The sequence below is a fragment of the Pezoporus flaviventris genome, unplaced genomic scaffold, assembly GCF_033815535.1.
Source record: "Pezoporus flaviventris isolate CSIRO_AGI_PZ_B2104156 unplaced genomic scaffold, CSIRO_AGI_Pfla_v1 ptg000023l, whole genome shotgun sequence".
In the NCBI taxonomy this organism is placed as follows: domain Eukaryota; kingdom Metazoa; phylum Chordata; class Aves; order Psittaciformes; family Psittacidae; genus Pezoporus; species Pezoporus flaviventris.
The window spans coordinates 11158189-11182859 of NW_026892571.1; the positions used below are offsets into that span (position 1 = coordinate 11158189).

General features: G+C 46.0%; 1 protein-coding gene and 1 long non-coding RNA gene across 4 annotated transcripts in view; both read right to left on the reverse strand.

The window, feature by feature from the left end:
• NSD1 (nuclear receptor binding SET domain protein 1) overlaps positions 1 to 24671 on the reverse strand; it is a 65912-nt gene that overhangs the window by 27549 nt on the left and 13692 nt on the right. Inside the window, exons 3-12 of one of the 3 annotated variants that reach the window (XM_061456735.1) lie at positions 20879 to 21014; positions 17856 to 18028; positions 13485 to 16074; positions 9993 to 10114; positions 9554 to 9845; positions 7650 to 7759; positions 6509 to 6578; positions 6029 to 6147; positions 1310 to 1453; positions 764 to 887 (exon numbers count right to left, since the gene is read on the reverse strand). In XM_061456735.1, the coding sequence (XP_061312719.1) occupies positions 764 to 887; positions 1310 to 1453; positions 6029 to 6147; positions 6509 to 6578; positions 7650 to 7759; positions 9554 to 9845; positions 9993 to 10114; positions 13485 to 16074; positions 17856 to 18028; positions 20879 to 21014 (3880 nt within the window). The remainder of the gene's footprint in view (positions 1 to 763; positions 888 to 1309; positions 1454 to 6028; positions 6148 to 6508; positions 6579 to 7649; positions 7760 to 9553; positions 9846 to 9992; positions 10115 to 13484; positions 16075 to 17855; positions 18029 to 20878; positions 21015 to 24671) is intronic. The other 2 variants (XM_061456736.1, XM_061456737.1) reach the window with 2 other exon arrangements.
• On the reverse strand, positions 2957 to 5290 carry LOC133271018 (uncharacterized). Its single transcript, XR_009743987.1, has 2 exons — positions 4225 to 5290; positions 2957 to 3469 (listed from the first exon to the last, which is right to left on the reverse strand). It is a non-coding gene; the product is annotated as an uncharacterized LOC133271018 (long non-coding RNA).

Consider the following 24671-nt stretch of genomic DNA (forward strand, 5'->3'; position numbering starts at 1 on the left):
GGTTTGGCCAAGGACTTTGTGAGCCTCATGCTCTGCCAGGGAGGAGGGGAAGCCGGGAGGAAGCAGAGACAGGACACCTGACCCAAACTGACCAAAGAGGTATTCCATACCACAGCACGTCATGTCCAGGATGTAATTGGGAGTTAGCCAGAAGGGCTGGGGGACTGCGGGGTTGGAGGAGGTATCGGTCGGTGCTTGGTCGGGCTGGGGGGGGGCGAGTTATCGGTTGGCTGGTGCTGAGGTGTTGTATTCTCCTCCCTTGTTATTTCCTTTATCATTATTATCACTGGTGGTAGCAGTAGTGATTTGTGTTATACCTTAGTTACTAAACTGTTCTTATCTCAACCTGTGGGAGTTGCATTCTTTTGATTCTCCTCTCCATCCCTCTGGGAGTAGGGGGAGGGAAAAAAAGGGGGGGGGGGGGGGAGTGAGTGAATGAGTTGCCTGACTGGGTTTAAACCACGACACCACCTTTCCAGCCTGCTCCAGACTCATCCTCCCCACCAGCCCTCTCTCCTTAGTCCCAGCTAAAAATTTCCCCTTCTCTTTCCCAGGATTTCATGAATCCTGGACATCATTCACTTCTTCACACCCCACATGTCTGAATCAACAGTAAGACCAATTAACTAGAAAGTCATTATCAAACATCAAGCCCATAATCAAGAGGACTGAAAGCTAGCTAATAGCTCTACTGCAGGCACAATACTATGGCAAAGGAAGCACCAGCAAGCACCCTGTCCTGCACTCACAAAAGCTGCCCTACCTGTGGAACACTCATTGCAGATGAATTTGCCCTTTGGCATCTCGGAGAGCCCAAGGCACTGCAGGTGGAAAGCACCACAGCACTGTGCCTCACACAGCAACAGCTCCCCTGGCTTCTCACAGATCTGCAGAGAAAGAAACACAACGTCAAATCTGAGCAACCTCCTTCCCAACTCATCCCACACAGCAGCAATCCATGTGCTGGCCAGCAGGGACCAGAAAAAAGCTAAGCTTTCCTCATGTCAGTTAGCTCAGGTGGTTTGTGCACCACCACTGCCATTTGCCATCCAGTCCTTGCTACCATGCATTGGCTAAAATGAATCCTATGTTGGTCACATCTCCCTAAAAATCTGTGAACTTCAGCAGGAGGGGAGTAAATTGCAGAGAAAAGGCTCAATTCAGAGAATAAAGAGCTGGCTAATCCTACAAAAGCACCTTGATGCTACCTGGGCTTATCTGGACCAGATAAGCCTAGGTATGTTCCAGAACTTGCACAAAACCACTTTAGAGCAGTAAAGTTTCAAAGAGATTTCTTCAAGGACACTACCTGACACACGTTCTCCTTGAGAGCTGCTCCTCCTCCACGCTCCCCCTGCATCTTTTTAGATGAAGGCACGCCATGGTCATTCTCTGACCCCTCTTCATTTCCCTCTTTGGGGCTGGCAGCAGTCCCATGAACTGATGTTTCTCCCTTTAAAAAGAAATCCAGAATCAGGGATGTCAGTGAGTCCTGTCCACTTGGAAATGACAAATTCAGCCATTAAACACATAACAGAGATCTGGCAGTTAGTCTGTATGTTACCCACCCTGGAGAGGACATCCCCCATATAGTTCCACCAAAAGACAAAAAAGGAAAGAACTCTTAAATTACTAAATCATTAAAAAAATCACATACTCAACACAATTATTTTTCTGTGCGTAACCCCCCTCTGAGGAAAGAGTCATGGCTGAGGGAAAAAAGGTATTGCCCTGCATAGGAATAAATGAGGCAGGCTGGGATAGTCTGAAGCATCCTGCATGCACTGGAAATGCAAATGAAAAACTTTATTGCAGCTGGCACTCCGCAAATGAGACAGGCATTCCCCAACTTTGTCTCCATACATTTTACCTCCATATAAAATAGAGGCACAGAAGTACTCAAGCGCCTGTGCTAGAAGAACCAGCTGGTCAACACCAAAGTGAATAGTGCAGGAGAGCACTTACACCACCACCCTGCCTGTGAGTCTCATAAGCATCTGTCCTGTATGAGTATCACAGCGCTGACTGACTACAAGTGAAAGAGCATCCTGCTAGGACACATGAGTTTCCAAAGATGAAGGCCAACCTCACCCTCATGGGCAAAGTCAATAGGCATCCCAAGGTCAAAGGACACCTTCCAATGTGTTCATAGGACCTGCTCAGACACTCTTAGCTGAAGGACAGCAACAGGTATCCTAAAGATCTACTACAAAATACTGCAACTCTGCCTTCCACTTTCTCAGGACAGGCAACCAAGAGCTAAGAAGGATGATCCCACCAGCTTCCAGACCCCTCTGGTACAGTCTAGGCAACACACCAGCATGTCTTAGTATGCCTTAAGGGCCACTGATGCTGCACCAAAGGGATGCCTTTAGCCAAGGGCTTTGAGCAAGAACATTTTAAGGACTCTGCCATTTTTTCAATACCCCAGCTCACTGCAGTTAGCTGAGTGATCTCAGTGTGCAGCTACCAGTTCCTCCCTGGGTCACCAAGCCATACCGACTGTTGTACAACTGAAAGACCTTGTGAGGAATTCAAAGTGCTGCAGGAGCAGCAGCCACCACTCTCACACTTTCAAGCCTGCCTGGTGGCAGATGTTCAGCTAACCATTATGAGGGAGTTTTGCACCGTTTTCAGTATGGGACAACATCAGCTTGATTTGTGGTGCTACTAAAGCTTGTAGGATAAGCTGAATGCCCTCTAAATGATTATCCTGCGAAAAATAAGGACATAAGGATCTCCCAAAGTTTAAAGCTAGAAGAACCTGGAGCTGGTATTCTACTCAGATAATGATGCCTCTTTTGCCTGGTGCTTTATTTTGTTGGTCGGTTTTGCTTGTTTCCCCTGAATAAAGCAGTATGTTTTATTTGGGGATAGTTTAAAGCCATGTGAGCTCTGTGGAGCAGTGATGCACAGGTGCTCTGGCAGTATTATTAAAGCACACAATACAAAGATAAATGTTATAAATTGCCTTTATTAAGCACAAAAAGAGCAAAGTCCCAGCTACGAACTACTGCCAGTCCAACATCCCATACAGTGTACAGCCTATCATTACAGTCTCACTGGAAGGCTGGCAGTGATGCAGCCTGTGGGATACTGATAATGAGCACATAAGCTGCTGCCACCCTACCACACAGCCCTGGCAAAGGGAAGGGAAACGTCTCTATGGCATTGGTAAGAAGACCATCTAAAACCACAACAGCCACCTTTGCCTCTACACACAATAGCATCTTCTCAAGCTAACTGCTATGATACTTCTGCTCTTGCAGCTCTATTTCTGCTGGGAATTATGAGGTCTGCAGCAAGGCAACCCTCTCGCCCAAACGCTTGCTTTGGCTCCTGGAATGCTCCAGGAGCTGCACCAGCCATTGGTGCTCCAAGGACTGCTTACAGCTCAGGTACTCCTATTCCTACATAGGTGCTCCCTCTTCCGCTCAGCTCAGCAGTGACCTCAGGGTTGCAGGGGTCACTGTAACGAAGAACAAGAGCAGGGTTAATCAGCTACTGGAATGGGCAAACAATGTCAGCTACAGCTTCTGCTTACGCTGGGGCCCCGGTGTTACAGACATATAGTGGTATCACCCCTCTCATGGTCCCCAAGGTCCCTGGTCAGGAGCGGCAGGGTGCTGGTAAACAAGCACCACCCGTCCTGTGGTCAGTGGCACTGGCTTCCTTCTGTAGCTAAGGTTTCAAAATACACACACACAGAGATTTGCTACAGACAGAGGTACGCGGGATTTAGAACTGCATCCTTCGGGCGGCTTTCTACCACAGCTGTTAGGACACCTTGGTTTGAAACCTGATAGCCACATTTCACATGTTCATGGAATGGGAAACTAAAATGCATCTAGGAGTCACACGACAGCAACTCCCTCTTCAGATCTGAAAGGACTGTCAGCAGCAATGCTGCCTTAACAACTGGGCCCACACTGCTCAGTGTGGCACAGCATGCTCTAGCCCTGCTCTTTCAGCCTAAACCCATCCTCTCTCGTTCTGCAAACAGCTGGCCAGTCTGCACGTTTCACATGCCAGGATCTTAGCGTCAATGCTTCCAGAACCACACAGGGAAGGGAATGTCAGAGCTAGGCAGGATGGGCAAAGCCAGATATTTGTGCTTTGTGAACAGGGAGAAGTGGATTGCCATTCAAGGCCATCACTCAAAAGACCTGTCTCACTGCTCCCCTTCCTTCCTCTACCCAGCTTAAGTACTGCAAAACTACATACCTCCTACAGAGGGCAGGTCTCATCCTGGGTCTTCTTCCAGAGCTACCTCTTGCTGCTGTATCTGGCACATCCTCAAAATGCCTGTTCTTTGACACAGCCTGACCTTGGCTCACAACCTTGACAATCATTTCAACAGCATTTTCCATTCCCTTCTCTCAGTCTCTTGCTGCCCTGATGTTGTAAATCTTGCATTCCTGGCTCCACAGACAAGCAAGGACAGAGAAAGCTGCTTAGTTCAGCCCAGGCGGACATGCTTTCCTATGCCCTCTTTTCCTCTGAGATCAGGTGGATCCAAGGCTTCGCTGCGCTGCATCATCAGACCGCATATATTTCTTCTAGCACCACTGCTCAGCACAAAGTGGAGTTCCTTGTCTGGTGTGCGGAAAGCCACTTAATGGAGCAGCTTGGTCCGAATTCCACATGAAAGCACAATTACATCTCCACAGCATCCCAATACTCACCAGTACCCATGCACTCATCTAAGCCAAGGGGTGAACGCTCACCACAGTGGCTCAAGAGACAACCACAGAGAAACGGATGCTGGCAAAAGGTGCCAAGCATTGCCTTTTATTTCTGGCATGGTTCACCATACCTAACTTCAGGTATTCAACACAGATATCTAAGGCTGGAGGCAGTTAAGACTCCCTGGGCTTCCCCTGCAGTGAATGGTGGGTGCAGGATTCAGAGCCATGGCCTAGCTACTTTGCAGCTCTGCATCTTCCCTATAAAAGATTCACAGAGAATGTGCTGTCTCTTAGTGGGTACCTAAGAGCCAACAGTGTTAACTGCCCCCTCCAAGCACTGGCAAAGATATTTGTACAAGCTTCTTTGACACATAATTCCAGATGAGCATACTTCAGCAAGAGCACTAACACCATCACAGGAAGGCTTGCAGAGCCCAGGGGTATTACCCCACTTTATCAACCCCAACAAAAACAACCTCTTCAGAAAGCAGTAGCAGCAGGGTGGCTGGCATGTCTTTGAGGGGTGTGAGGTTTGTGCTCTCCTGGAAGCTGTATTACAACAACAAATAGAACAATATATGTCTATAATTGGCTCCTGAAATACATACTGACTATCCTGACAGAACAGCCTGCTCCTGAACCTGGGCCACTGGAAGTGAGAGGCGATGGCGAGAGGCCGAGAGGTGTCCTGCCTCTCCCAGGAAAAGTCTTGCTTCCCCTACACCTGGCTCATTCCTAAAAGGCAAAACGTGCTTGTCAGAGATATTTGTATGCCAACTCTACTGGGATGCAGTAAAAGGGAGTCACCCCCGTTATCCCCTTCTGCTAGATGGCAGAATGTAATCAGAGGCTTCTGTGAGCAATCACAGACAGGTCCATTCACCCCCTCCAATGTGCTCCTTACCTCACCCTGCCATGTGGGTACAAGCAGAAGGAGGGGTGGAAGTCCACAGCCTAGCGCTTGTGCGTCATACTGGTGTGGGAAAGATTCCCACCACCACCACCAGAGAAGACCTTTTACAACAGTTAGACCTTCTAAGGTGCAAAGCAAGATGCCAGGCTAACCCTGGTTCTACCAGAACAGAACAGACTCTCTCCAGGAGAATCAGCTGAGCAGCAGCTTAAAAACTGAGCCCAAGTTAAGCAGTCATCACAAAATAGGTACTGAATCAAGGTTGTATCTTCAGCTTCAATCCCAACTCATGCAAGTACATCAGTGGGATAACTCCCAACAGACACACCACCCAGACAAAGATGCACTGGCCTAGGCTCTGCAAAGTGCCCTGGGAAGTAGCAGACAGGTTACAGAGATGACAGTGGGTAGGAAGACACAACAGTACCTCAGAGTGTGGGGTTTCTCCCTGCCCCTCCTCATTTCTCTCCTTCTTGGAATGCGTTGCAGTAGAGGTATGGCGCTGTCTCTTCCGCTTCCGCTGCTTCTCCAAGAGTTTTTCAGAAGCTGGGATGCAATGGAAAAAACAGTCAAGGAAAATGCAGAAATTATTCCCTTGCTGCAGGTGCCACCAGCAAGTTTTACACCCTTTTTGAGAGCTTCAGGCTGGATCCTGCTGTCTTTGAAGGCATAAGGGCTGGGATAACACCAGCTTGCGGGCAGCCTGCCCTCTCTCCTGCGACCATCAGAGGACCATTGATTCACACTGGTTTTAGCTTCTTTTTCTAAGCTGCTGAACGGTATCACTGACTTTCCTGAGGCAGCCTCCAGCATGAAAGAAGAAACACTACCAACACAAAGCTTACACAAAGCTAATCAAACGCTGGTAACTACCTCCTCCCACATGTCACCAACAGTCTCCACTTACCTTCTCCCAGGTCTGACAAGTGAGCTGGTGAGTAGAGCTCAGAGCTGTCGCTCTCTGAAAGGCCAGTACCCTGCAAGTACACAACAGAGTCAAGTCACAAGAGGCAAATCAGAGATGAAGGTTCCTCAGCCATTCAAAGCCCTTACGAACAACTGCAACACGTAACTTACAGCTCAGGTCACAAATTCATCAGTGATTAGAGACTTCACAAGAAAACATTTGTTTAGTGTGCGCGACAGATCCCACATGGAAAAGTCAGCCTCTGGGCAGGGAGAGGAATGCTGAGTCTGCTTCGTATTGTGCTCCCAAGCATCATCCACTGTCTCCTGGACTCTCCCAGGAAGGCTGCTAACACCCTGGAAGCTGCTGGGAAGAGAGAATCTCTTCCGATTTTACACTTTTATGGAGCTTAAGACTGAAATACACCGGCCTCTGCATTACTGCAACCATGATAACTGTATTAAGGCTGTGCCACACAGGAGGAAAATGGCTATTAATCAACCTTAGAAACACTAGCCACAAGTCTTGTGCAGGTACTCCACCTGAAACCATTCTTTGTAAGTTACTTTTTTTCCAAGCCATGTCACTGAATATCAAGTGTTTAGTGGAGAAAAGCAGCATTTTCTTTAAAAATGTGCACCAAGCACTGTATGCTACATGTAATACAACTCGAGCCTCTATCCTGCTACAAGCTCTGCACTTACATACCACTCACCAGCTCACCTGGAAAGGTAACAAAAGAAATGGTGTTCAGAGGAAATCTGATGGAAAAGACCTTAAGTTGAAGCTCAAGCTGCACCACAACGTAACAGTGACAGAAAACCTCTGCACAGAACATTTCTGCTCACACCTTCCCAGCCAGCATCCAGGTGACTCCTTTTCCATATAAATTAATGAAAAGATTTTATAGCCAAGACTACCCCATCACCAGTACAAGTGGGGAGGGGTGGGGAACACATCTATGTTCAGCAGATTTCTTCATCATAACACAGCAACCAGCACCTTTGGGAAGGGTGGACCTTTGCTCCTGGTCTACAGCCAACAAAAAAACCACAGCCCATTGCACTGTGTCTCATTCAGCAGGGTCTGCTGTCTGGGCTTGTTTTCTATCTGGTTTTCAAAAGAGCTGGAAGGGAAGTACCTTCTTTGGGGGAGTCCACTCCTCCTTCTTTGGCATAAAGGCAGTGTCCAAATCATTGGATTCCAAGAGCTTTTTAGTGGGCTTCCTCTGACGCTTGCTTTCGAAGTTTCCTGAAATGAAACTCTTCACATCAGATAAACAGGGGTTTTCTTACCTTCAGACCAAACCATTAACCAAGTATCAGCCAACAGTTCAAAACAACTGGCTTCATCCTGTCTTTGTGACCATAAGCTCCTTGGGCAGAGATGCCAATCACCTGTTTCTTTGCAACTTCCAGAGAAACAGACCTCAGTCTGCCACGACCTTCAGGCAAACCTCAATATGCAATACGAAAATCCACCCACAGAAGAGTCAATGCCAGCAGGTAACCCATCCTGGCAGCACAATTCAGACCACGATTTCCCCATCACTTTGATCTGGCATAAACCAGTCCTACCACTGACAAATCAGCCCTGCCTCCACTCCCACGCTACTGTCACCAGGATTCATGCCGCACATAGTAAACAGGCTAAAGGACATGCTCCTGGTTAGAAGTACCTGGGAAAAGACACCCCAAACAAACTAGCTGTAACCTGCACCACTTCCTACTCAAGCTTTTTGCTGGCACTCAGGAGGTAACAAATTGCTAGACCTAGGCTCATCCACACTGATCTTGGCAACAGTATAGAATTAGAATGACCAACAAAAATGAAGCTATGAGTGAAAGGCACTCCACAGAAACAGTCTGCTACCCATCCCACCCTGTTCATCTGCTTGCTTTATCAGCCTTAGCTGTGTCCTTTCCATGACAATGCTTATGTATCGGACACCTGATGGAGAGAACAGCAGGGCATCATCCTCAAAGCAAGACTGCCAAAACAGAGCTTGGGCTCCATGTGCCTCAGGCAAGAGGCAAGTTTTCTCAGAGCCAAGCAACCTCTGCACATTGGATGTCTGTTCCCACTACTGCACCCTGTACTGTTCTCCTGCACCTCCAACCTGAGGTTCACATCCCCAGTTTGTCTTCCTTTAATCCTCTGCAACTTTCCATTTCCATCTGACACCCACAAGCCCCCAAAGGCAACCCCTTTCCCCTCAAACATAACAGGCTGACCTCCCAGTGACTGTATCTTTCTGCCTGGTTTAATGCTTCTGACTGACCATAGGCCCTTTAGAACACGGTGTTGCCTCCACGTTAGCACAGCCAGAACACTAGGGCTTTAACCCTGGACATGTCTTCAGATGCTACCAGAGAATGAATGCACTGCAAAGTAGACGCCAATACTGACTCCTGGAATAGGGAAAAGCCCATCAGACCACACTCACTCTTTGTATACTGTGCCTTACTGAAAGCCAAGGCCCTGGCTTGCTGCTACCACAAGTCTCCAACAACTTCTACAGCAATTTTTCTTAGAAAGAAAGGAAAAAATGTCTTCCAGAAAAAATTCCAGAGAGATTTCTTTGCCACAATTCCTGGAGTTCATTAGGAGAACAAAATGTCAACCCATGAGCTCTGCAGATTAGACTGCACAGAAAGCTCAGCACAGCAACGTTCATCCAAGAGGTTTTAACAGCAGCAAGAGACCTTCAAGCTAAATAAGTGCCACTGTTTGCATGGAAAGGACTCAAGAGAAGGAGCTGTGAGTTTCTTCTTCTGGACAAAGCAGTATTCCCTGCCAGGACCTAAGGAAGACACACTATAGAAAGCTATTAGCATAAGTGTAATCATTCAGCTCACCGGGCCACCCACTGCCTCTGCCCTCTCACCCATTCCAGCACCAGCAGTGGTCATGAATGCAGCAAACCAAAACCAAACTAACTGATCAACACCTACGAACCTTTTCACACTGACTGAAGCAACAATTTCTGCTGAACTTGTGATATTACTAATTTGTGGGAGCAGAATCACACCGCCTCCCACTTACCTGATTTCACAAATCTCTCTTCTGCATCTGGAGAAGCAGAAACTTCAGAAGCATCTGAGGAACACAACACCAGCTCCAGAGATTCTGTAGGTCCTTCTAGAAGTTGATCAGTGGGATTAGTGGAGTGGGATCCTAGTTCTGATAAGGAGCACTCTGCTTCAAGGATGGGAGGGGACTCTTTGGTTGAAGATGGAGTTGAAACCAAAGGACTGGGCCCCCGCTGGGTAGTTCTGTCAGGACTGCACTGTGCAGGAAGACCTCCTTCAAACTCAGACCTCACCACAGAGTTCACCTAGCATAGTGAAACACGTTGGTGAAAACATTCCTCCTGCACAGCACCACACATAGCAAGAACACTCAGCCAGCAAGAATGCATCAAAAGCACACAGACTGGAGCCCCAGAGCAATACACATGAAGAGCACGTTGGCCTTCACCCACCTTTTGTGCTTGCTCCTGGCCCTTCTTTGATTTTTTCTTGGGTGCAAATAAGTGATCATATTCTTCTGCATATTCCAGAAGCCGTTTACTTGGCTTTCTAAGGCGTTTCCTCTCTGAATGTACTAAGAAAAAGGAAAGCAGCTTCAAGACTTTGTTTCTGAGATGATCATAAGACAAAATGATCCCCATGATCTCTAAATAGTAGTTGTTTCTGCCCTCCCTTCCAGGGGCTCCATGTGGGAAGAGCCCTGGAACCTGTTTCACTGATACAGCCTTATAATTTTTGAGCTTCCTATTTTCCACAAGCCTGAGATGGCAGGTGGGATTTTTAAGGACCTAAGGGACTTCATGCAGTTCAGATAAGAAAGCAAAAACCAGGTATCTGAGAGGCTCCTGGCATTTCACCCACCATCTCCCTACACAAATTACATCCAACCTTCTTGCAGTACTTTTACTGAAACCTAAGACCATTAGGCAACTCAAGACTCATCATGTTACTTTGCTGTTAACCCAAACTCCTTTGGGTTTAGAGCAGGGACACAGGGAAGCACTGTTTTCCCGTCCCACAGTTCAGTCACTAGTTTCACTTGTAACACATGAGCCTAACTCCTTCCCTTCCCCTCCTCCTTTATATACTACAAGAGCCTTGTATTCCCCATCTGCTGCTGCCAGCCCAGTTATTGCCTTTGCTTCCCAACAATAGATTCCACAATGAGATCAGGGAGCAAACAGTCCTTGCCAGCAATTGAAAGCTCTTCAGGGCTCCTGCATCTCTGAGTTTGCACAATGATACACCACTGCAAAGGAAACCCAGTAGCAGGTATTTATTTCCTCAACACAAACCTAACCACCCATGCTGCACCATCTCAACAACCTGGCACACAGCAAGCTCCAAAAAGAGAGCTCTGTGTCACTGCTACTCAGCAAGCTACAAAAGAAAGATGATGCAAATTTATGTCTTTTCCTCACATCCTGAAATACCGCAGACTTTCCTTCTTTTTTGTATTATCAGAAAATTTTTCTAGTCACAAAAACATTTGTGGTCTCTCCTGGAAGTTTAGGAACAAACAATAAATATTCTCTTTGCTTCTTCTCACATGTAGGAGGTGTGGCTTTTTCACCTTTAAAACAGAAGGATTTTATACCAAAGCATTCCAGAGCAACACTTCAGAACAGGGATACTGGACGAGATTGCTACCCTTTACTGTGGCTTTGTGGTTAAACAAGCATATAGAAGTCAAACTTGGCCAAAAGAGAAGGAACAAACTTCTCAAACACAGCTATTTTCAACCTCCAGCAACGCTCTGCACAGGTGTCTGGGTGAAATACACATTTCACGTAACACAGCTATAGGATGAGGATCCTCACTGGGAAACTATTCAGGGCCCTGAAGCCACGCAGCAGAGCACACTGCACTGCGCCAGGAGGGCTGGCTTAGCTGCCTTTTTCTCCCCAAGCAAGTCATGTACAAGAATCCCAAGTGCAGTCTGACTGGCACTGCCAAATCACACACCTGACAGAACCATTAGTTATAAAAATGGGTTTACATCAGCAAATTTGACCAAATTTTCACTTCTGTCTGATTTGCACTCAATCACACTGCAAAGTCTGTACCAAAAATATGCCAAATGTCACTATTCAGCTATGATGATGAATTCATAGTTTGAGTTTAGTGGAAATTAGACAGTTGTAACTGCAATCTGTTGTGATTTCTTACACTGACACTCTGCCTGCTGCAGGCAAGGATTAGCCACGTCTTCTCAAAGCACTGGCAGAGCAAGCGTCTTCTGTAAGATGCAGTTAGTTTACTTCCAGCATTGTTCTCTCTACTGTGTAACTGGCCTTGTCTGATAGAAAAGTAAGACTGGTTTCCACAAACGGGCTTTTCACAGCATTAGAGATTTACTCACTCCCACTAGCACACTGGGGATGTTACTGCAGTCCAGACAGCTCCTCACACATCTCCACTGCCTCCCTATGGCACATCTGCATCGGTAAGCTTCAGATGTGCTTCGAGGCTCACTTACTATTTGGAGCAGGGAATTAGGTTACACTGCAGTTGATTTGCCACTTTTGCAAGCAAATCCAGGCCCTCACTGCCACTGCATCCCTCCATGCAGCACCAGGACAGCTCTGTGCTGCTCTCCACAAATGCTGCCTTACCCAAGAGCCTGTTCCTTCCTCTCCTAACATTACTACTTCTTAGCAGTTCTTCTCTGGCTCTCTCTGTAGACTTGCATCTTCACTTCATACAGCAACATTACAGGGAACCTTCAATAGTGAAACCACCATGAAGCTATGAGAACCTGGCTGCATTTTGGTGCAAATGAGGAACTCGCTCCCTCCATGGGCTGTGACACTCCTGTGGCAGAGCCCTGACAGCCCCAGAACAATGCGCATCCTCTCACCTGCTCTGTGAAGATTTAAGTCCTCAAAACCACACAGCCACAGCAGTCAGGGAATGATTAAGCTGGTCATAACTTCAAACCAGAACTTCCACCCCATGTGTTACACCCTATGGGCTCATTTTCTGTGCCTGCTGTGACTTGCCTTGGGCAGGTCCTACAACTACTATGCCAGAAGCTGCCTTTTCCACACCGAAACAGAGGTGCAGGCAACCTCCTACAACCACTAATAGCAAAATGCAGACACCAAAATGTGCACTGAGGGAACACCTAAGTGACAGAAAGCACACAGGTTCAAAATCCCATCAAGTTACATTAATTCATGCTATTACAACCAGATTAGAGCAATTTAGTTTGGTGAAATCTATATAAAATAGATCTTATTATTGTTGTGCTGGACCTGTTCCTTATACACACACACCCTTTGGCATTTAGTTTGTTTTGGGGATAGTCCTCAGAAGCCTCCTCCTTCCTAGGTCATTTCCCTTTCAATAATGCTGCCTTCTGCCTGCCTCCAGCCCAGCCTCCCTGAAGCTTCCCCTTCTTTCATTCTCCCCTTCACCAGTCAGGCAGCCACATCAGAGCTGTGAATAAGGCAATCTGTGGGGCTCCCCTCTTCATTATTAGCACCTAAAATTCCACACTAAAACACCAAAAATCCTACAAAACAAACCGAAGAGCACTGTTAAGTCAGAGCAGCCACTGAGGCTCAGTTTCGCAACACTTTCCAGCACTGACCTATCAGCTAACACCAAGCACATGACTCTAAGAAACACGTTATGAAGGTATAAATTTAAAAGAATTCCCAAATCTGGAGGGATGCTTATTTCACCTTGCACTGTGGAGGAACTAATAACTTGTAATGTACTTAAGCTTTCTGACAGAAAAAAGCTAAGCAAAACCCCATAATTGCTCTGCTGCCTTTGCTCTCCGTGCTTACAGAGAACCCCAAACCAACATATCACACCTTCTTCAGCTCAGAAAGGGTCCATCTCCAAACAGTCCCAAGTTCCATAACTTAAGCTTTAAATGAGAAAGTATTAAATGTATACAAATACACACTCTGGTGCAAGTCCAGCTCCCTTACCTTGTGCAGAGAATTCAGACTGGGGAGCAAAGTTGCCAAGCTCTGTTTCTGAGTCCATCACACTGTTGTTTGGCTTACCACATACATTCAAACGTTTCTCAGCTAAGTCTAAATGATTCTTACAGTCCTGATCTGCAAGGTCTCCCTCAAGCACCTTTGTATGAGGGGAATGCCTACGTCCCAAGCACTCATTTCCCTTCCGTGAAAAGCCACGAGAATTCAGGCCAAAGGCACTCTCCAAGTTTCCTTGTTCCCTACATCTACTGGTGTGCTTATTAGATCTAGCACTGCTTTGGTTAAAACGCTGCCATCGCTTTTTGGGTGCTACGTGATTTACATCATTAGACTCATCACCAAGAGAGCTCTCACTATTTGCCTCTGAATCCAAGCCTGGACTCTCTCCATTTGCAGTAGAAATGCAGCTCTCAATATTTCTACCAGCTTCAGGTCTCCTTCCAATACGATCTAAATTGTCATCAGATAAACAGGCAGAGTCTTCATCAGTTGAATGTTCTGTTAAACCAACAGACTCTGTTGACTGTTTCCTCTCAGTATCTTCTGCTCCATTACCTAGAGGACTGGTAACCGAACCGTGAACGCGGAATGCACGTTCTCCTGAACCTCTGGATAACCGACTTAGTAACTTACTTGGCCCTCCTGGTTTTAAGTCCTTTCTGTTTGAAACTGTTTTATCTCCAAGCTTTGATGACTGCTTAGATTTTGAACAGTTGCGTTTGGACACACAATTGGTGCCTTTTGTCCCCGAAACAGCAGTACTCGTGGGCTCCCTTTTACCAGCACCAATCCCCGTCAACTTGGTTGGAGGATTGCGTGAAAATGAGGAGTTGCTTAGAGCAGAGTTTGGATTTACTGTTTCCTGGACACAATCTCCATTTTTTTCGATTTTATATGAGGGACCTACAATAGACAAGGACTTCAGACAACTCGCAGAATTGCTTCCAGAACCATCAGCTGTGCTGGTATTTCGAAATGGAACTATATTTTGAACAGTCATCAGTTGCTGTTCTTTTGTCTTACTGTCATGCATATCCTTCAACATCATTAACAAGGTGCTGAATTTGTAATCTGGCTCAATAGGCAAACGACCATGACCAGAGGCAGGAGAGAAAAGTAAAGGTACTGAGGCCTTTGGAGTGCCAGAGTCACTGGCATCATCGTTCATGGACCGGTAAGACAGCTCCTTCAGCTCTGACAAGACGTGTTTCACCACGGCCGTTTCTATTTCAGCAGAATCCCTGGGTTTCTCATGCATGTTGTTTAACAGTTTCTGACCATCAACTTTTCTGCCGCTCTGAAGAGAATCCCTCTGAAGGTCAGAGAAACCTTTGGTATCAGAAGAGCAGTGATTCACACCACCCTCCTCTTCTGCAAGAAGAGGCTCTAACCCAGCAACTTTTTCTTTATGTTTGCATTTTATACTCCTGATTCGGGACAGTTTCGTGCTTTTCGGTTTTAAGATTGCTTGATTTTCAACAGCAGGCCAGGAGCTGTCCTTGGAAACACTTTGGGGAGTAGTGTGCTTGTTTGCTGGGGAAAGATTGTCGTTTCTCACATCTGAAGAGCACTCAAGAGCTGTCAATGACATCTCAGCATCAGAGAAGCCTACTTCAAGCTCCCCATCTGCAAATTCAGCATCAAGTCTGCTGATTACTGAACCGCCCAGAGATTTGCGGTCTCTGTACGACTTCTTCCTGGCCCTTCTGTTGCTCTTCTGGGAAAGATACATGGAAAGCTTGATGTTTCCACTTGACGTCATAGGAAATTCCTTCTCCACCTTATCTGAAGAATCACTAACTTCAAGAGCACTAGAAGCTCTCTCTGAACTTTGGTCCATGGTATCTGCATCACTGTTCCCACCATCTGAGAGGGAAGAGGATGAATCAGACTCAGTTTGTTTTTTCTCAATACCAGCATCAGATGCAGAATAGTGTATCTGTAATTTGGAACTGCACAAAATGCCCAGGGAGCTCTTCTCCCTCTCCAAAGATGCACTTGAAAACAAATCCCCTTGGAGATTGTTCTTCAGAGCATCACTTTTACGATTCTCATAGTCCGGTTTCAAAGCTGTCTTTTCAAAATGTCTTTCTCCAAAGGAGGAAAGCAAATGGTTCTCCCTGGTGCTACTGGAGCCTGTTAAACTGCTGGCAATCCGGCGAAGCTCATGAGACGCGTGTTTGTCTGGTAGGTCCCCAATCATCATGTTTCTAACTAAGCTCTCTGTTGTTTTATCTTTGAGTTCTCCAGCAGATCCTTCCCCTCTTGCACCACTCTTTTTTACTCTCGTCCTCTTTCTGCTGTCAGAGCTTTTTTTCATGTGTGGCTTAATGTGTAATTTTCCTTTCTCCCTGGCTGGGTGTCTGGAGTCTAAAGTCATAGACTTAAAACAGCCATTGAGCTGCCTGTCCCCTTCAGCTCCAGGGCCATTAGTATAATATTCCAACTGCACTTCCTTCTCACTGTCCAGCTCACTGGAGTTCTGGCTGGACTTCTGTTCTTCTGGCCCTCCAAGAAGAATGTCTTCTGCCTGTCCAACACTGCTCTCCCATTTAGCCATAAACCTTTGAGGAACCTTCAAGTTAGAGGAGACAAAAAGAGAAAGAAAAACAATTTTGAGTGTGTAAGCAAAAAGATAAAAGTGAGATCAAGGTACACAAGGCACAGAACAGAGTGACAGCCCTCCATTTTACATCTTTAAGACAATCACGTGGATTCCCAGCCTATGCCTTACAGACACAGAAAATACTGCTCCTGGGCAAGCATCCTGCGCTCCTGCTGAGCCTAATAAAAATCCCTGTGCACTCCCAAACCAGCAAAAAGGTCCCTGCAAGCACAGGTCTCCCAGGAGCCAGATGTCCTGGCATCCCAGCACACCGTGAACACAACAGCCTGTAAAGGGGAACGCATATGGTATGGATCCCTGGCATAGAAACACAAAGCAACAGCCAACAAGCTTCTCAAGGTGAATGCACCAAAATTTTCCCCAAAACATTTGAGCAGACATCTTTGCTTTGCTCATTCTTGATTGTGCCTGCACTCCTTGAACTCGGAGCACTCTATCTTCCCTCTCCATCAACTCACCTTGGCACAAACGCAAGATCTACACACAGAGTCAAAATGTACTCTTATCAAATTCAAGATGTCCATTACTGTGAAGTCTCCCAGCTTTAACTCTTTATCTTTTAATATATAATAAAGAGCACTCTGCATACTCTACAAGAATTTCCGCTAATATCATGAAACCAGCAAGAAACTTGTTTCTTGTTTGTACGGGTAGGTTTTGGCTGCACAACAGCAAATCAAAGGCTTCACAACTGCTCCCGAAATCAAAACCAATTCCAAGGCACGAGGAACAGCTCAAATTTCTCACACTTTTCCCTAAAAAAAACCCACACCAACAAAATTGCATCTTGGCAAATTAAAAAAGTTTTATGGAGCCTGATAGCAAACCAAGCCAAAACCTCTCAGCTTTGTATCAGATCCTGGCTTGCAGGAATGCAAACTTGCACATTATGCAAACATTTGATTACTGCAGCCACAGACCCGACCATATACTTCTAGGGTGAGATTCAAGCCATGCAGCCCTTCTAGGACTAGAAAAGTTACTTGGGAGCATGTAACTAGTTGATAAAGGGCTGGGAATGAAAGGGGAAAAGTCCGTAGAGAAGATACTGAACATGCCCATGGAAAAGGGAAAACAAATGAGAGCATTATACCCAGGGACTCACATCTGCAAGAGCACATTTAATCTGATGGGTTTGCACTGACACAGGTCATACACCTCTTGGAAAAAGATAAAAAGAAAAAACAGACAACACTGCCTAATTTGCCTATTTGCTCTCTTTCAGTAATGCTGGAACCTCACTGGCAAAGTGTTTTCCCAGTCAAACTGTAAGTCCTAACAGGTTTCTATAAAGAGAATTACTGAAGCAGGGCTAAAAACCCTTCTGCTTTATCTCAGTCAGTGATCTAGTGAAGCGTGCAACTCCACCTCTGCTTCACATCAGCCAAAAGAGGCTGCCAGACAGCACAGGAAGTTATTTAGAAGCGTGCTATAATAGACATCAGGAGAGGGCTGTGCTGCTGAACGCATCTCACCAGCAGAGACCTGACTCCTCCTGTCTGGGGCAGTAAAAGCAAGTCACACCCAGATATGAAAGAGTGCCTAGAAACTCCTGGCAGCTTATGGACTTTGCTCATTGTAATGATGCAAAGAACCACTTCCCTGGCTGTGATGCTACAGTCACTGCCACAGAAGAAAGCTGCCAAAGTGCTGTTCCTGGCATCAAGGAATACTCTGTACTGTGCAGATTCAAAGAATCAAAAACATAGTAGAGAAAAAAGATCTTTCACCTTATGTTTGTAGCCTTTTTCCTTCTGCTTTCCTCTTCTCCGAAGAATGGGCAGCTCTTCAAATTGATGTCTTCCTTCAAAGAGGACAATAGCCTTCCCAGCAACCCAGGTTTTCTCTGAAGGCTCTCCTAAGGCATCCACATAGTACTCTCGGTAAGGTCTCCGATTGGAAACTATTGAGAAATTTAACAGAAATAACCCCTTGCAAATGACAGAATAAAGACACACAAAGAATCACAAAAACCAGTAATTTGCCAATTAATTTTCATCCACTTTTTGCTTTCTAACATTCCCACATGAATGTGAATTCTGGGGATTTCTACTCTGAGCTGAGGGACACACCTCTGATCTCCGCTGTCTACAGTCTGTGTTGCCACTCTCCATTTCCAAGTTGTGCTTATGTTTCTTATAATCAATTGATTTAACAGTTTTAAGATGGGTAATCTCCCCAGAGCAAAGGCTTGGCTGCAAAATATTGCAAAACTACCCAAATATTCTTTTGCCCGAGACACACAATGTATCAGGCAGGACATTGCTTTGTTGCTACTCCCTGATTAATGATTAAACAGCCCAGTCCACTTGACCATTGGGAAAACAACAGTATGCTGGCCAACACCCAGAAATGACATCCTTGTGGATAGGATTTACTCATACAGGTTGAACCTCTCCCACCACAATATATCCCATTTTGTTCAATGCTTTGTTACCAAACACACTCTTATTTAGGACATAAAATATTAACAGCAGTACACACATACGTACACACTCTACAAGGACTAGGTGCAATGTGACAAAATGTTAGTTTCAGTGAGTATCTCCACACAAACTCAATCATAAGGGCACAACTAAAGATTTGACAAAGGTGCTTTCTGTTTGAAAATGCTGAACTGACATGGTACAGGTAAGAGCTGAACCAGTACTGGGTGTGCTGATGAAAAAGCACAGGTTAAAAGCACTAGAACAGAGCAAACAAAGCTTGAACAAGGGATATATAAACTTCTGCCTGCATTTCACTGCACTGTGTGCTTCACATTCTCCTGGGAACACCTTCACCGTCTGAACATGTACTCTGGATTTCACAGACCATTGGTTTATGCTGCCTCTTCCAGGATTTCCAGCACAGCACAGCAGCCTGGCCTTTAGTGATGCTGACACCAAGATTCTGGACAAGACCACTGAGAGGATGACAAATAATGACCAGGGCAACATCAAACCAAGGACAAAGATGACAGACTTCATTTGTCCCATTCCCAGTAGTGGAACTCAAGCCACTAAGCCTGCATCTTTCAGCTCCAAAAAATCTTCAGTCAAAGGCTTGCTGAGAAAAGGCAAACTGCTTTAAATGAAATCCCATGCCTCAAACCCAAGGGAAGAGGTTTTTGCAGAAATAATGAGTTTGAAGTGACCTGTCTTGTTTTGAAAGGAGTGTTCCCTTGGCAACAGGAGAGCCAAGGCAGTGGGACTGTGCTTTCTACCCAGCAGCTCCCCCTGCCCAAAATCAGAGCTCAGCTCTGCCATCTCGGCATCAGGGGGAGGAGACAAGCACATTCCATACAGCCACCACGGGAAAATGCAGTTTTCCTCAGAGCTCCGTTGGTTTGAACAAGGACAAAACACGATCGGAGAGTCCATCGTGTAGCAGGAGATCAGACCTTGCAGGAATGTGTTAATAGCATGCTTCCTCCCTGCAAAATTCCTTTATTAGAAATCCTTATACACAGGCTGAGAGGGGATTAATGAACAGCTATATACACTAAATCCTGCCCAAAACTTCATGGGGAGAGATGAGGGGAGCGAATATGCATCTGGCTTATCTTCCAGCAACATTTTTGACAGGAATGAGAGCTTAAAAGGGACTATTTAAAATAGCAAATTCAGTATTATCCAAAACCAGGATGAAGGGGAAGATGGAAGAAAAACAAGACAACTGCAGCAATCAGTCCTGGGCATGACATGAGCACAACGTTGGAAAATCTACATCATGTCTCTACAGAAATAGAGGGCTCTGAGCTGATGCCTACTTGGAAAAAAGTCTACTTGCTCTCAGCACTTGCTTCTTAGAGCTGACAAGGACCACAAGAACTGGAGAGAAACACATCAGTGAGTGGCAACCTCACCAGTCTAGAGCTGCCAGTGGCAGACAGCACTGGTCAAGGGGTTTCAGTTGCCCACAGAACAGAAAGCATCTGAAGGGGAATCCAGGAACACATAAACAAGCCTTTCCATGTGTAGCAGTCTCCCCACGGCAGGCTGTATGATCCTAAAAGCAAAACAAACAACCACTTCCCCTCTGCTCTCTCCATCACTAACCTACACTTCTCTGCCTTGAACTTAAGACAGTCTTCCTTCCTGGCACTCATGCACACACAGCTCTGCCTCATTTCCCCCATCCCTTCCACTCAGCCAGCTCTCAGCCTGACACACTATGCCCTAAACTTTCACACATGTGGCTCCATCTCCAGGTTTTCCTGATACTTCTAGCCCCTTGCTTCCTTGTGCCAAACAAGACCAAAAATATTCCACTTCTTCACACATGTTCCCCATCACACCTTCAGGCATTCAGCAGCTACACTGTGCTACCATACACCCTGCTTCTCAGCCTCTCCAGCCTCCCATTCTCCAGCCTAGCCGACTGCGTCCTCACACAGTCCAGGTACTTCAGCTCTCCCTCTCCACCCGCTGGGCACCTCTGTCCTCACCTCTCTGATCCACCTCCTTTTCTCTGCACCCTTTTCTTGAGAGGCTGTTCTTTCTTCTGCACTGCCTTAAGCTCTGCCCAGCTACCCTGGGAAGAAAAGTCTACATGTCCAACAGCTATCCATGCCACTTCCATCAGCCTCAGCCCCACCTTCCTCCTGTCTCCTCCCAGATTTAGGTCCACTTTTTAGATCCGTGTCTTCCACAGAAAAGTCTTATTTCTTCATACCTTAAAAAAGCATTTCTGGCCCTTGAAATTTAATTTAAAACTGCAGCACCCTGCCATAAACAACACCTCCACTTTGTAGTCTGAGTAGATACAGTACCTTTCATTTTTGAGTGACAGTCCAGCACTGGGTCATGACAAATTGTGCATGGCCACCAAGGGCGCCTGTTGAACTTGGCCCAAACAAGATCCCCAACTTCATACTTCACTGGAGTAGGTTTCTTCTTGGCTTGGATCTTTGGGGAAAAACCAGAACACAAGAAATCACTAAAGCTCCAGATGCTTTCAGAGAGATTTGCCTCCCCCCTGGGTGCCAGTTACATTGGGCCACCAGACACATTTACATTAAAAAGCAAGTCCTGATTTTCCTTAGTGGTTTCTACACCTTCCAAAACACAACAGTTCTCCCCATCCTCCTTAAAGGATAAAACAAACCTGTTTTGTTTTTTTTTTGTTAAGCTTCAGTAAGGAACATGACCTCTGGTAAAGGACTGAGCTCAAACTTCACATATTGGAGCAGGTAAATATTTGGAGCAAGACTTTAAAGGCCCCCCTACTTTACTAACACCAATTTCATTCAAAGCAAAGCAAAGTTAATTTCAAAGGTTGCAATGTACAGTAAAAGTAGAGTAAGAGACAATTAAATACTCCTGACTGGAAGAAGGTGATGCGAACAGCAAAATAAGTATTAATCAATTTAAAGGAAAGAGAAAGTTGGTATATACAAGCTAATAACTGCCCTGCTTCTGTACTCCAGAAAAAGCTTCACCACAAACTGTTTGAAACCCAAGGCCAGCACAATGAGAAAAAAAAACCTTATGGTGTAATTTTGGGTTTATACTAGCAGAATTGCCATTTCTCCTGCCCTGCAGCTTTGGGGCAGAGCAAGGCAGCACAACAGCAGTCATCCCACCTCTAGGAGACAGATGGACACGCAGACTGTGCCTGTCTCTCAAACCCACTCACAAGTATGAGCTCTGCAGCAACAGCCACACAGGTGAGAGCTTCCCAGAGCTGTGCAGCCGTCACAAGAATGTCAAAATCTTTCAACACACAAATCCTAACGCAGCTTAATGCCATTTCTGTCTCGCTGCGGAAGAGTGGAGAGCAGATCCCGTGCTGTTTGCTGAGCACACAGCTCCTTGGCTGGACGCTGCACTACCAGCAGGACCTCTGCCAAGAAGAGGATTGAGGAGCTTACTGATGTTGTGACTAATTGAGCCAAGATGGGGTACAATAGGTTTCCACAGGATACAGAATTCCCCGTGCCCAGCTGTGAAGTATCTGCCTGTTTGCCAGCACCAGACAACATGTCCCAGCTGGGTTCATCATTTTAAGAGCTCTAAGAAGTGCTGCAGGTATTACTCTTGCCAATAAGCATTAGCAATATGCTCCTCATTAAAGCTGTCATACCACAAATGCACACCTTCTCAGTTTGCTTCTCCATCCTGCTCACCACCCTTCCTGAGGCACGTCTCTTGCAATTCACAGTTCAACATCCTAGCAACTAAAACACAACAGACCTCGCCAATAAAATGTACATTCAGCTTCAGGTTGAGTTTTATGGGTTTTCTTCATGTGGTTGAAGTAAATACAAAAGGATAAACTCCTCTGCTACATGAAAAAGCAGGTAATGATGTTACAGACTACATTGCTGGAATTCTTTTCACTCAGTCATCAAAAGCCATACAATAACTTACTGCTTAGCAGGAGCTCAGGAACAGGGAAAGTGAAGAGAAGGCTCCAGGGAGACCTTAGAGCAGCTTCCAAACCTAAAGGGGCTACAAGAATCCTGGAGAGGGGCTTGTGACAAGGGCCTGCAGGGATAGGACAAGAGGAATGGCTTTAACCTGAGAGAGGAGAGATTGAGGTAAGATATTAGGACAAAATTCTTCCTGGTGAGGGTGCTGAGATGCTGGCACAGGGTGCCCAGAGAATCTGTGGCTGCCCCATCCCTGGCAGTGTTCAAGGCCAAGTTGGACAGGGCTTGCAGTAACCTGCTCTGGTGGAAGGTGTCCCTGCCCATGGTAAGGGGTTGGAGCTGGATGAGCTTTAAGGTCCCTTCCAACACAAACCATTCTATGAAGGGACACTGGGAAGGGGGCTGCAGCCCCTCACTTTGCCACCACCCTGCTGCAGCCTCCGTGCCTCCACCACACCACAGACACAAGTTTTCTGGAACAAAACCATGCATCCCTGAGCATGGGAACCAGAGGTGCTGCCTTTGCTGCTGCTTTTAAAATGCAGATGCAATACTCCTCCCCTCCCACATACCTTTTTTTTAAGGCCCTTCTACATCTTCTGTTCTCCCTGCAAAAATGCCTTTTTTTAAAAAAACACATTTTCCAACTCCAGACTTTAATGGGCTCATGTCTGTTATATCTGATTCTCTCAATCTCAGCGCATAGTAGCTTTGCCAAAGCCATTCACACTGACCCACCAGAGTGACACCACCAGTCCTGCCCAGAGGCAAGTCTGCATTTAAATCAACTCTTTGTCACCCTCCAATACCCCACACACAGGGGCTTGATGAAAACCTGGCTTTCAGGAAACTATTCAGACAATGCTTAAATAGTCACCTCCTCCTCAGCAGTCACTGCTATTCTCATTCCTCAGCAGTTTGCAATCCCTTCCCTGGCACCAGCAGTCAGACTCATCACCACCCACCACAAAGGTCCCACCAGTGGGTCACAGATGAAGACGATGAAGCACCATGTTCCCATGTCCAAGGAGAGCCTTGTGACAGGATGCACTGCGGCAGGTCACTGTCTTGCACTGTTCTCTCCCCAGATCCCACCACCTGGCCAGAGATGCCTTTTACATTTCCGGGGGGGGGGGGGGAAATACCCTAAGAGTTTTAGAATTTCTAACATTAACATAAAAAAAAAAAACCAACTAGCAGAGCAACAGCATCAGTTATCAGCATATCCAGGTACAGTAAGTCTCTTCCTCCAAACTGCTCCATGATGCCAGAATTACAACACCCAAAGCATGTATTTCTTCTGTCAGATTACAAGTAATTTAATTCCTCTTACAATTAAGATTTATTGTGCCAAGATCAAACTGCTAATACAGCTCAATGGCCAAAACCTCAGCCCTGCAGTAATGGCAGCTTTCTTGTCAGCTAGGGAAAGGCCAAGGGTTTCTGAACAATGAACTTCAGACATAATCCCTACAACATATGGTCTGAGTACTGTTTAGCTACAGAGCATGGAAACCTTCAAGTGTTTAAATAACAAGAAAACTTGTGAACCATTGCATACCAGGTAGGTACCATGTCCTAACTGCAGTGGAGAGAAGCTGAATTCAAAGCAGATTACAGGTCTGGACTAGTGAGGAAGGGAAGGACAGTGCTCCCTGGCTGAGCAAGGCAACACCACAGGTTTTGTATTGTGAAACATTCCCCTAAAGGAAGTCAGTATCGTCTACTCTGTTATCAATTGTTTGGCAATGATTTGCTCAGATAGGACAAGCTACAGACTAAATGCTAGACAATACACAATATTTCAGATGACTTTGTGCTATTTTTGGAGAGCACAAGAATGTACCTTGAGGATATTTTTAACCAGTCTCCACCATTGCAACTAAGTCACAACTGACCACAGATGAAGAGGTCACAAGCCAAGGTTCTGCATCAGACAACACAAACACTTCCACCTTGAAAGTCACCTCCTGAACTTGTACTGTGCCAAACCACCATTCTGCAGTTCACTGGGTGAAAATACCAGAAGCAGGTGCTCAGCTTCGTGAGGAAGCAGTCTGACAGAAACAAAGTGTCTGTCCCCTCCTGAAATTCTCATAGTGAGGCAAGTATGAAGCGTATCATGCAAGGAAAGCTTATATTTCTAAGTGATTTTACTGTTACGTTATAAATAAATACTGTCCTTGACTGT